Source organism: Gekko japonicus, unplaced genomic scaffold (assembly GCF_001447785.1).
Source record: "Gekko japonicus isolate JY-2015 unplaced genomic scaffold, Gekko_japonicus_V1.1 scaffold431, whole genome shotgun sequence".
NCBI classification, from domain to species: Eukaryota; Metazoa; Chordata; class Lepidosauria; order Squamata; family Gekkonidae; genus Gekko; species Gekko japonicus.
In genome coordinates this window covers 730,304-743,693 of record NW_015162492.1, presented here as the reverse complement: position 1 = coordinate 743,693, position 13,390 = coordinate 730,304, and the positions used below count along the sequence as shown (strand labels likewise).

At 46.8% G+C, this 13,390-nt stretch overlaps 1 protein-coding gene across 3 annotated transcripts in view; it reads right to left on the bottom strand.

Moving 5' to 3' along the window:
• Nucleotides 1-4,189: 4,189 nt before the first annotated feature.
• Nucleotides 4,190-13,390, bottom strand: part of TCN2 (transcobalamin 2) — a 19,325-nt gene continuing 10,124 nt past the window's right edge. For all 3 annotated transcript variants that reach the window (XM_015406022.1, XM_015406024.1, XM_015406023.1), the window contains 5 exons: nt 12,375-12,550; nt 11,533-11,713; nt 8,505-8,697; nt 7,557-7,678; nt 4,190-4,836 (listed from right to left, as the gene is read on the bottom strand). In XM_015406022.1, the coding sequence (XP_015261508.1) occupies nt 4,775-4,836; nt 7,557-7,678; nt 8,505-8,697; nt 11,533-11,713; nt 12,375-12,550 (734 nt within the window). In that variant the 3' untranslated portion in view covers nt 4,190-4,774. The remainder of the gene's footprint in view (nt 4,837-7,556; nt 7,679-8,504; nt 8,698-11,532; nt 11,714-12,374; nt 12,551-13,390) is intronic.

The following is a 13,390-nucleotide window of genomic DNA, read 5'->3' as shown; positions in this document are numbered from 1 at the left end:
CCCCAGCCGACGGCCCCTTCCCACCCGTCGCCCGTTAAGCCGCCTCTGAACCCGGCTCTGCGGTCCGGCGTATCAGAAATGGGGACGACAACAAAGAGCCCAGCGGCGATGGCTTCGCAGCCTTCCCAGCTGAAACCGGGGAGATGCCCAGTGCCCAACCGGAGCTGTCCCTCGCGCGCCCCCTCCTGCCTGCACGGCAGATCGCACCAGCCTGGCAGAAACGGCTTTGGCGCAGGGCGTCCCACGGCGCGAGACTGCAAGAACCAGCCGCGGGCGCAGCAATGCGCAAAATTTCCACGTCTCCGGCCGTGCGCGGCTGTGACGCAAGGGCGCCCGAGGGCGGCCCTCAAGGCTTCCGGTGGAAGGCTGCATTTTCGGAGTGAAACATCTATTTTCTGCCTTCCAGACCTTCCCATCAGTTCTGCTGAGTTTTGCAGTTGTAGGTGCGCATGGAGAGTTTGCCCCTTATTTTATTCAAGGATTGCTAACAAACCGGGAGGGGTGTGTGTGGTTGTAGCCCTGCGCCTGTAGCTTTAACAGCGGCTGGCTCTGCAGAAATCAGCAGGTGAACGTGGAAGGCGGCATGCTGGGAAAGGCTCAGGCGCCAATTAGAAGCAAGCAAATTTGCTCTTCACACACAGAAAGAGCCTGAACACATCACCAAATAGAGAGGAGGATGGAGGTCACTACTAATTTTTAGTTATCTGACATGACACTACTAATTCAACCCACCTAATAGATATATCATAATCAAAGACATTTCCCCAACATTTCAGGCTACTAAGCATAGTGTATAATTCAATGTGCGAGGTTCTACTGTTGCTTTAACTTAAATTTTTAAATTGCAATTTAAAATAGGATTTTATTAAGATGTGTTTGGACTGCAAACCTGCAGCAGAACAGCAACTCCTTTTATATATCCACAGACCAATACCTCTTAAAGGGTACTGCATGGCTTTTGAATGGTGGGGTTTTTTTTGAGCAAATGACACCAAATATGCAGCAGTTAGTGCTGTCCATTCACTAACCCAACCCCCCCCCCCCCCGTTTTTTTCTGAACAGGCCACTGAACGAGGTACCCTCGACCATCCTCCATTGTCTCCTATGGAGAAAAAAAATCCCATGCTTTCTCCAGGGCAAAGAATAGCCAAACACACAACAGCCAGAAATCACTGGCCAAAAGCTTCCCAATGTGAAGAGAACCCCCAACAGAACCAACATCAAACTAGAGACTCCCAGCAGAACCACTGGCCAGTGTGGCGAGCCCAACATATTCACTATTCAACTGGAGAAATAAATTTATTTTATTTATTTGTGTTATTTATAGTCTGCCTTTCTCACTGGGACTCAAGGCGGATTACACAGAGAGAGTCAATACAATCAACAGGATGGCACATAAAAACAACAACAAGGAAATAGGATTGCGGTCGTACAACCAATCAGAAGTCTAAAAAACAGTACTGAAGCAAAGCATAGTGATGAAAATTACATGCTGGGACAGCAAACTATGCACAGTAGTATAGACCACAGACCCTAATGATTTCTCCAAGTAGCTTTGTGAATCATTTTGTACAGTGCTACCCTATTGCTTGCGTACAAAAGCCCTCTTGGATAATTCAGTTTTGCATTGTTTGCGGAAAGCCAGGAGAGTGGGAGGGAGCCTTCCTGACCTCCTCAGACAGGCCATTTCACAAGGCGGGGGCCACAACAGAGTAGGCCTGTGTATGCATCCAAGCCAAAACCGACTGAAACAAGCAAAGGGACACTATTTCTGTTGGCAGAGTTCAGAAATTATCCAATCCACGCTTCAGAGTTTGCTTTCACTGAATTGACTGCAACAGGATTTTTCAGTTATTATCTTCCTGAACTCTGCCAACAATTTCTAATCCAACAGAACCAATGTCAAACCAAAATATCCCAGCAGAACCAACCTGGCAAGCTCCCTCGACATCTGATTGCATTTCCCTGTGACAGTTACCTCCCCCCCTTCCTGTTGCCCAGGAAACCTGCAAAAGGTACAAACCCCTCCCCTCAGTTTTGGAGCTTTAAAATGCTGACCCCAGATATTCTTGCATAGTCCCAAATATTTCCAGGAATATGTGAGATTGGGGTTTGGGTACTGTCATAATTCCCAAATATCTATCTGAATCCCAAACATATCCAAAAATACTGATATTTTTTTATATATATTCAGATGGGATATATCCAAGCACTCATTCCTAGTAGTGAGTCACCCGTGTAAGCTGTGTAGTGGCCATCGTCAGGCTGGAAAAGGCACACAACCTGCACAGCAGCAAGTCGCCCAGGTGAGTCACTGTTGCTGCCACTGGGCCTAGTCTCCTTCTGCAGGTCGTGAAGGAGCAAGTCACCTGTCCTAGTGATGAAGGGGCCACCACCAGGCCCAGCTGCTCAAGTTGCAGCAAGTTGCATGAATCACATAGTAGTTGCTGCTGGGTCCAAGCAGGCTGTGTAAGTTGCAGAGTGGTGAGTTATGTAGTGGTTGCTGCCAGGCTTGGCCCCTCGGACAAGTCATCCCTCCATCAGGGAACACGGCAGAGGAGGGCTCAAGGCCCCTTTCCAGGGCTGTTTTGACTCCCAGTCCACTGCTGTTTCTGCCCCCCTTCACCACTGACTGCCAGAAACCAAGATGTGGAAGCTTTAAAATGCTGGCCCCAATATTGTGGTTGCCTAGTAACCCCCACAATGGCCACTGAGATCTCAGCACATAGTCTCAGAAGATCTCTGTATGCATTCCTTTCTTAAAATTATAGAAACTGCTTCTGCTATTGGGGGGGTATACCCCCAATGTGTTTTTAAATTTTTGATTGCAACATTTTCTGCAAACTTGGGGCTTCCCTCAGGTTTGTAGACAGCCCCCCCCCCCAGCTCCATTATAGGAATTTTCAATCCACACTATGTGGCCAGGTTCAGCATTAGAGGCAAGGATGAGATTTTAGCATAGAATCAATTATTTTTTTAAATCCAAAAAAGTTCTTTGAATTAACTGGGGGACCCCGTCACTCCTTGGCAAATAGAAGGGGAAGTTGTGGAAGTAGTGACAGACTTCACGTTCCTGGGATCCCAGATCACCGCAGACTGTGACAGCAGCCATGAAATTAAAAGACACCTGCTCCTTGGGAGGAAAGCAATGGCGAACCTAAACAGCATGATAAAAAGTAGAGACATCACCCTGCCAACAAAAGTCCGCATGGTCAAAGCAATGGTATTCCCAGTAGTCATGTATGGCTGCAAGAGTTGGACTATAAGGAAGGCCGAGCGCCGAAGAATAGATTCTTTTGAACTATGGTGCTGGAGAAGACTCTTGAGAGTCCCTTGGACTGCAAGAAGATCAAATCAGTCAATCCTAAAAGAAATCAACCCTGACTGTTCCCTGGAAGGCCAGATAATGAAACTGAAGCTCAAATACTTTGGCCACCAAATGAGAAGGGGGCACTCACTGGAGAAGACCCTGATGCTGGGAAAGATTGAAGGTCAAAGAAGACGGGGACGGCAAAGGATGAGATGGTTAGACAGTGTCATAGATGCAGCTAACATGAAATTGAGCAAACTTCAGAGGACGGCGGAAGACCGAAAGGCCTGGCGTGATCTGGTCCATGGGGTCGCAAAGAGTTGGACTCGACTGTGCGACTGAACAACAAAAAAATGTATGCTTACCCCAACACCCTGAATTTTTTAAAGCACATACTTCCATCAGGCAAAAGAAAGATAATTCAGCTGATAACTAAATACCCAAGCAAATTCTCAGCTGTTCTTCAGGTTTTCTTGCATGCTTCTCGGCCTTTTGGCTAAGATCAAGTCTAGTATCTTGCATGCTTACTGGATGACTAGAGATGGTCCAGTTCTTTAGAGATGTCACCAATGTGTGCCCTCTTGCTCATGTGGGAAAGGAGTGATGCCATCTACCCCATGACCCAAAGCTTTGCTGCTGCACAACCCTTCCTTAAAGCTAGAGTCTCACTGGTGCAACCACAGCACCTGACCAGCACAGGCTGTCTCTTCTGATGACACCTGCAGTCTTCAAAGGGATGCAAAATCCAGAAGGAAAAAAATGAGAACATTTATTGCTAGACTGTAAAATCTCACTCTTATTTTGACAGCCTTGGGATCTGATAGGACAAAGTTTGAGTCCAGTGGCACCTTTAAGACCAGCAAAGTTTTAAAGGTGCCACTGGACTCAAACTTTGGTCTGCGGCTTCAGACCAACATGGTTCACCACCTGAATCTATCTTCTTGGGATTTGATGTTCATCGCTTATTACTAAAAAACAACACACACATTTGGCACTAAGCAACCCAAGAGGTCTCTTCAGAAAGCATTACTTTAGGGCTGCCCACAAATCAGCACGTGCTCAGGAAGCATTCCCCCAGACCTTCTGCAGTACCAAACGGGCTACCGTCTTCTTTAACACTTTTGAATTGTGTACTCAGCTCCAGCTAGGGTGGTGGTGGTGGTGGTGCTTTACTGCAACATTAAGAATAGTGAAGCCAGGCTGTAGATGCTCCTGTCCACTGCTTGTTGAATTTCACTCCAAGCATGGTCTGAGCAATCAGTTGCATCAGAATTAAGTGTCCACAGAAGAAACATCATTTCGGGCTCAAGGTGAACGGTGTCACAGTGCAAGGGAGAGAAAGCTTAAGGAACCTCAGAGATGATGTGGAGCGCACTCTTCGATGGCAGCGTAACACACATCCCTGTGGCTGGGGCAGAGGTAGTGCTGCCAGCTGAGGAGATGCCATTAGAACGGGGACTCCTTCTACCAAGGGGTGAATTTTAAGATGATGGATTCGTCATCTTGTGGGATGTAATCAGCGATACCTGCAAGAATAAGAGCAAAGCACAAGGCCATGAGGAGAGGGAGGATCCACTTTATATATTTTATCCTTTTCCTGCTGTAGGAGCACAGAATGCAGTATGGGACTCAGGACTCAGCCTCCAGCAAAACTCGTTGTTTTGTTTTGTTTTTAAAGCAAGTTTCTAGCACTTATGATTGCAAAGATAAGTGTGTGGGTGATGTTTGTAGAAGTTTAAGACTAGTGACGTCGAACAAGATTCTCAGGGGTTCAGGATGGGGTTTCAGGAGCCTCCGTGATTCCTTTCCCATCCCTGCAGCTAGCAAAACTAGAACGAATCATGTAGAATTGTAACAACTGTAGAATAAATGGCACAAAATAAGAAAAGCTGTGTGCAGAAGGATCCGTTTATTATGCTATTCTCACAACACAATCTGTGCTTCTGCTTTTTGCACTGCCACCATAGCATCCAATGGTGGATTTGTGCAGGGGTGATACACAACCTGTGCACGCAAATCGACTCCACTGAAAATCCCCTTTGGGCATTTCAGCAGGATTGGGGAGGGAAGCAAATGCGAGAAGCACCCCTCTGTCACTTGTCCAATGCTATTAGTGCCTGCTGAAGCTGCCCTCAAAAAGTGCTGGGAATGAATGAAATTCCAAAGCTGAAAACAACGGGGGGCACTATTTCCACAACTACAGCAGAAAACCAATGGAGGGTGCATTAACCAGCAAACTGAAAATCTTCCAGGGCTATGTGTCTCGCTACAGATTGATGACCAGTATGAGAGCCAATGTGGAGTAGTGTCACCACTATTTCAAACTAATACCTACAGGATTCTGGTTTAAATTCCCAGTCTGGTATGGAAGCTCACTGGGTGACCTTGGGCCACTCACACAAATTTGGCCTGTGAGCTGCTTTTGGTCCCCTTTGGGGGAAGATGCAGGGTCCAAATGGCGTAAATTATTAAAAGTATCTTCAAACTTCTATCAGTAGCAGCCATGGGATTCTTCCAGTTTGAATGAAGACCACAGCACTGACAGAGGGTGTTTATGTTTTAAAACTTTTTGAGCTAAATAGCACTCTGAGGTGCTGATTTCAATCACAAAAGAGTGGCTTGGTGGTAGAGCATCTGCTTGGCATGCAGAAGGTCCCAGGTTCAATTCCCAGCATCCCTAGTTTAAAGGATGAGGTAATAGGTGACATGAAAAGACCTCTACCAGAGACTCTGGAGAATTGCTGGCAGTCTGAGTAGACAATACTAGCTGTGATGGACCAGTATAAGGCAGGTTCATGTATCCATGTGTGTGTCCATATACTGCCCAGCAATACTATGTTAATCCAAATGTGCACCAGCTACATATAAGTTTAAAGAGTCAGGTGATCCAGTCATGATGAATCTCCAGCAAGAAAATGAATTGTGCCCTCATTTTCCTTCCTTTCTTTTTAAATTCCCTGCATTGTGCAAAACCAGACTCAAGAGAATGTGGGCCCTCGGTAGATTTAGCCAGCTCCTCCACTGGCAGAAAAGGAAGAACCACCAAGGCTATATGCTGGGGATCATGTGGGACATTCATGGACAAAAATAACGTGAGATGGAGGTTGTAGTAAGAAGGGGAACTGGCTGAATTGGGTTGAAAAGCTGGCTGGATCCAACCCCATAGCTGGTGGACACAGGCAAGCATCATTGCTAGTGATCAAGGGCTTATTTGATTAATTCTTAACATTTCTTTTTTAAAAAAATACTTTTTCTTTATTCTACAAAAAACAAACAAACATAAAAGGTAAAGGTTCCCTTGCTCGAAAGCCAGTCGAGTCTGACTCTAGGGTTGCGGTGCTCATCTCCGTTTCAAAGCCAAAGAGCCAGTGCTGTCCGAAGACGTTTCCGTGGTCATGTGGCCGGCATAAGTAAACACCAAGGTGCACGGAACGCTGTTACCTTCGCACCGAAGTGGTACCTATTTATCTACTTGCAATGTCTTGCTTTCGAACTGCTAGGTTGGCAGGAGCTGGAACTAGAGACGGGAGCTCACTCCGTCATGCGGCACCCGGGTTTTGAACTGCTGAGCTACTGACCTTCCACAGCCTGCAGTTCAGTGTCTTAACCACTTGAGCCACCGCAGCTCCAAACAGACATACAAACATATAATCTGGGATAATTTGCATCCATACTATATCCGGTTATTAACCTCATACATCAACCATTTATCCTTACTTTTCAACACCTTATAATGTTTACATAACAAGCTTTGCATACACTAAAGCATGTAATTAATTGTCCTTCTATTTCGGTTATACGCCTGTAAAGATCAGTTACTATTTTCTTCAATCCATTTCTACAATTTGGACCATGTATTTTCAAAAGCTGTTCCATTCTGTCCTCTCAGAACTGAAGTTGGATTGCCCATCTCTGCTGTCTAATTCTTAACATTTCAATACAACTTAGCCAAGTCAAGAAAATGCAAAGCTGTAAAAACAATAGTTTAAAACTATTTAAACCAGTAAACATAAAATCACTGGGAAGTTATCCTGCACAAGAATCATCATTTCACGGGGCCTTGTGCAGAAGAACTCCCTGGTGGACTGCATCCCAAGGTTATGAATGTTGTTCAGATATTCTGCCTTGGTCAGCAAAACCTTCTTGGGTGGGCCTGAACAAACAGCAGCCATATCAAATGTCACCAAGCAAGAGCCATTCCTCGAGGCATCCCGCAAACCCCTGGCCTTGTGCTTCTAATGCTTACCCTGCTCCACAGTGGTGTGTGGGAATTGGAGGATCTTCCAGTACTTGCGCTCTCCTTGCCTCGCTTTCACCCCCATCACTGAAGTAAGCATCGGGCCAGAGAAGGTCTCCTGAGTCTCAAACCTGTTGCACAAAAGAGAGATCAAGAAGAAATAACCAGGCCCTGGTGGCCATGACAGTTTTTATAAAAGCTGTCTGTTCCAGCAAGATGGAACAGCCAAGCCTGCCTCATGTAAACACAGAAGCAAGATCCCTAATGTTCTTGGGCCACCAACAAAAGGAAAGAGATGGACTTTGGGGGTGACAGGCTGTGAAGGAGGGAGAAGTTAATGGTTTGGACTTTAAAAGATCACTGTTCTGTTGTGTTGCTAAGATCTATGTTTTTGTTACATGATACGATGTTAAGTGAAAAGTAAAATTATTTTATTCTCTTTGAATTATTGCAAGACTAGAAATAAGGCCCGTTGTGGAAATAAATACAACGAGATCTAGAAAGAGGCTCTGGGAGAGTGCTCTGGCTTTGGGCACAGTGTCAGTCTGCTTTTAAAACATGAACCTGGGACCTGCACAGCACCACAATACAGCAGGTTCCATATGCAACTGACATTCCAACTGCCTTGCGGGGGTGGGGGGGAGTTTGAGGTGTGGAATGGAGTGAAGTCCAATCAGCTTCCATATGCAAAAGACCAGGTTGTCGCAGCAGTTGTGGTGTGGGCGGGACCCGGGCTTTGCCTTCTGATTGGTGGCGATATATGCTGAGGAGCAGTGCCATCAGCCATACACTAAGGGAGTGCATTTTAGAATTAGAACTTTGGCACCCACTATTCAATTATATATAAGGAGAGATTCATTCCAAGTTCTGCCCCATAGAACCCACAAACTGAGGATACACATGCTTATCCCAACCCACTCCCTCTTTTAATTCCCTGCCAGAGGAAGAGCATCTCACGAGAATGGCTTGAAGCTCCATTTCTCGGCAGCTTTCAGCACGTCTAGCAAGGAGGAGCCGGCAGGAACTCGGACGAAATCATTGTACAATGGCAAACTACGTGGTGGACGTTTCACAATCAGATGGATGGTGATCTTTGTATCCTGGGAGGTCACCCTTGGCTCAGGAGCAGAGGTGCCCAGCACCAAACTGTCTGAGGAGGCAAAAGTGGAGAATCAGCAGTCAAAACTCCTCCTGGGGGCATCTTCATTGCGTTGCTTTCCCTGCATCTTTCATTCAGCGCCAGGCTCACCTTTCTAAATGGGTCTCCTCTTCTTCTAACCTCCTTTGAGGGAACACACCCTTTTCTCTTATTAGGATTTTGGCCTTTTACTTTGTATACCAGGGAAGCATACAACACAGGGCCCTTTCAATATGCCCAGATCTCATTTTGTATGAAAAGGCCGAGGATATATTTTCCAGATTTGGCAAACACGTTTGGAAACCCAGATTTTTGAGGACACGTGATCAGACACCCCCTCCCCATTTCCCCCCCTAACTACTTATGGAACAGTGGCACAGAAAGAACAAGCATGATCTGGCAAGTCCCCCAATTTCAATCCCCCCCCAAAAAAAAACAGAAGAAAGAGAAAGATGCAAGCTGTGATACATCTAAGCATCAAACCCTTCATATGCCATACAGTGACAACAACACTGACTGTCCTTGCAGGGTTGTTGTAAAGAGTAGTGATGACAAAATGACACATGAAGCTGAAGCAGTATGGGTGTGACGGAGAAAGAGATCTGGATTAGGGCTGTGGTTAACCCCCATATCCTGTACTGTTTCCTTGACTGGAAATACACATGGCAAGTCGCTTCAAGCCTTCATATGTCTTTCCCTCCCCTCCCAGCTGGGCCTTTAAAGCTCAGTAGAGAGGGAGTTTTGGTCAGAGAAGTGACACTAGCGCCAGAGCCCCAGTTTACCCCGGGTCCCCCCTGCGGTTCTTTTTAAAAAGCCAAACAACATACCCAGCAACCCAGTCCTGGAATGCAAAGATCATGGAGGGAGAGGCCACAGCTTAGTAGCAGATGATCTGCTTGACGTGCAGGTCTCAGGTTCAATCCCTGCCATCTCCCGTTTAAAGGATCAGGTAATAAGTGATGTGAAAGACCTCTACCAAAAGCCTTGGAGAACCACTGTCAGTCTGAGTAGACGATACTGACTTTGATGGACCAAGGGTCTGATTCAGTATCTGACAGCTTCATGTATGTAACCTGCCCCTCTGGGGGAAATGTATATGAAATGCTTGAAAGAGGAGAAGGCCTTCCACAGGGACAAGTCATTCCGATGCTGTGTGGGAGCACACATCTGGGAGAGGGGACCACCTTCCCTGGGCCTGCTGTGGTCCCTGTGATGGCAGCACTGGCAGAGGTGTTATCACCAGAAAGGGCATGTACTATCAAGATGCTGCCCTCGGATCTATGGTAGCTCCCCCTCCATTGAGACATGAGTCTTAAGAGTTTTTGTGCTTCGGATGCTTCTCTGTGCAGCAAACAGAGGGCTCTCCAGCCTCTGCCTGAAGACCTTTAGGGGGGGCCTTTGAGGAGGAGTTTTTGCAGTGGAGAACTAACAGGTGTGAAAGCGGTCGAGCACCCTCCCACCTACTCTGTGACAGACAGGCACTATCTTTCTGGATATCTCACTCATGACAATACTTTTAAACCTTGTGAAAAACATATCAAGAAGTCCTGAAGTGGTGATGGAGGAGAAAACACACGTCGGAACAGAAATATAGATCTAAATAATTAGCCCAAAAAAGAGATCTTGAACCTTTTTTAAATTGGCAGGTCTGACCTCATAGATACCGTATTATGTGTTATACATATAATTTTATGAAATAAACGGATTATAAAAACTAAGAAAATGAAGTCCTGTAGTGGAAATTGTCACCCTTACTTGAGGCATGCAAAATGCTAGCCAGCCTGTTATTTTGACTTCTTGCACAGGCTTTGCTGGAAATCAAGGTTAAAAAAACCTCTTGCTGTAGTTTCTAAGAGATAAGTGAGTATTTTGGATAAAAGAGAGCAAGAAGAAAAGGACGGTGGGGATTCTGAGGGGATATTCTCAAGGGAACTGAAAAACCGTGCTGCCATGCCGATGTGAAATATATTTCTAAGAGACATGTTTTCTGGAACCCAGAGAGCCAGTTTGGTGTAGTGGTTAAGAGCAGCGGACTCTAATCTGGAGAACCGGGCTTGATTCCCCACTCCTCCTCCACATGAAGTCACAGCTGGGTGACCTTGGGTCAGGCACAGCTCTCTCAGAGCTCTCTCAGCCCCACCAACCTCACAGGGTGTCTGTTGTGGGGAGAGGAAGGGGATTGTAAGCCACTCTGAAACTCCTTTGGATAGTGAAGGGGGGTATAAAACTAACTCTCATTCACATCTTCCTCCTCCTCCTCCTCCTCCTCCTCCTCCTCCTCCAAGGACAGCATTGCCATAGAAAGGTGATATGCAACAACTCATTCTCCCTTGTAACTACTTCACCCCTGGATCTGACACTTATCTTGACAAATGTTTATTTAGGAACACATTTGCTTATTTCTCTTCCATGTGACAGCCCTTCCAGTATTTGAGGAATCAAAACTTCCCTCAGTCTTCTCCCGGTTACCACATCCAGTTCCTTTAACCCTTCCTCACAGAACTCCTTTTCCAGGTTGAGGGTCTGGAAAACAAGCCCTACAAGGAAAGGCTGGAGGAACTGGGTGTGTTTAGCCTGTAGAAGAGAAGAGGGAGAAAAGAGATGACTGCGCTCTTCAGATCCCTCCAGGACTGTCATACAGAAGTAGGGGAAAGAGCTGTTCTCCGCTGCTCCAGAGGGCAACTCTAGATCTAACGGGCTTAAATTGCAGGAGGGAAGATTTCAAGTAAACATCTGGAGGAAATCCCTAACAAAGGAGAGCTTCATGGGGAAGCCAGTTGACCTGGGTTGGTGGTTGGTTGGGGAAATCCCCACTTTGCAATTTCTCTCCTGCTTCCTCCACTGTACCTTCCTCGGTGCGGCACTCCATGCTGGCGATGTCCACGTAGCTCTTGCCATATAGGACGGGCAGCAACTGGGACCCGACGAGGGGGTTTTGGAAGCTGCCTTCCTCCAGCTTCCCAAGCAGGGCAGCCATGCCGTTGGGGCACTCCGGCTCCTTGTTCTTCACCCCCGCCGCAATGAGGAACTATGTCAGAAAGGGATGGAATGGATGAAACAGACTGGGAGCAAGAAGCCGTACTTGAGCTCTGATGATTGGAAGGCTTCTAAAGCTGAGCAGAGCAAAAGGCAATCTTATGGGACAACTCTCAGCTGGGGAAGGCAGTAAAACCAGCTGTCTCTTAGATTTACCACTGAAATGACAGACGTGCATACCAACGAATCAAGTGCTGGCTTGGCTGTCACTCTTACCCCTCCCCCATGCTTCAGGAAGGCTGGTGGCTTTTTCATTTTTAAAAGCAGCAGCCCACGGCTGCTCATGTGTCCATCCGTTCGTCTCTTGCCTAATTAAATGAGGGCTCCAACATTAAGTTGGCCAGATTCATTGAATAAGTACCTTTCAGTCAATAAACAAAGTGCCTGAAATGAACTGGGCACCGGATTTAGGCTTTAGAAAGTATTCTTCTTTTAAAAATGCAATTACTTCTAAAAGCAGTGGATGGCAAGTGCTCTTTGACTAAGTAGCTTTTCAGCATCTTCCATGTAACACACAAAGGCACAGAGGGGATGCAGGCACAAGTCTTGGCTCTTCCTACCAAAATGGCAGCCAGACTCATTTGTGGTCGATTCTTGAGCCTCTCCTAAGGACATAAAAAGGTACCCCGCTGCACATGTACCCTCCTCCTCACCTGCACTGCCAGGGGGCTGCTGTAGATGTTCCCAAAAGTCCCATTGGGAGTCTGAGCTTGGAAGATCTTCTTCTTCACTCTTCCGACTGCCTGGTTGAGCTCTGCCACCAGCTCAGGTGTGTAGAAGGTGGCTCGTTCCAAGCAGACAAAGGCTAAACCAGCCATCGCTTCTGTGTCTGGGTGAAGGAGAACAAGGCAATGGGGGACGGGGGTGGGATGGAGGGATGCTTCTAGCCTGACCCTAGAGTGCAGATCAGTCATTCACAGTCAGTCACACAGACAACAGAAACACCTGGTGGGAAGGCAAGTCTGGCTGAGGGGGCCTTCCTCTTCCTCTGCAGGTGGCGATGGTGGGGTAGATGCTGGGGTTCCAAGGCTAACTGGGAGCCCCTTACTGGAGTGGTCCCAGGCAATGTTCCCTCTACGATGTAGAGCCTTGTGAGCAAAAATTCTACCTTGTGAGCTACGGGCATTAAAGTTGTGAGTGAGCGATTTGCCTACTGCATAAATCAGTTTGCTCTGGAGCCGTCCTTGCTGAGCTGAGACAAAAAAGTGTGAGCCAGAGGCTAAAAAACTGTGAGCTAGCTCACACCAACTCAGCTTAGAGGGAACACTGGTCCTAGCAAGCTGGATAAGACTTTCCACCTGGTTTTTGCTCAGCCCTTTGTTTAATCTAGGCTTGCAATTCCATTCTCAACACAATTTGAATGCATACTTATGGCTGAACTGGGGACCACAATCTCCATAAGCAATTGTGCATGTGCATAGAGAGTGAATCCAGAATATAAAGGTAGGGCCTTGATGTAGGGATCCCAAGAGACTGTGACAATCTTGCTTAGGAATTTGGGTGTGGGGAACAGCAAAGCAGCTTTTAGAGGTACCCTGGAGACACCTGGAATAATTTAGGACTTGGTCCAGCGTGATTGTTCATGTCACCTGGGTAGATGACCTTGGGGAGCCCTCGCAGTTTATGCCCCCAGCCCCCCCCCCACACTTCTTGTTGGTTAATCAGATCC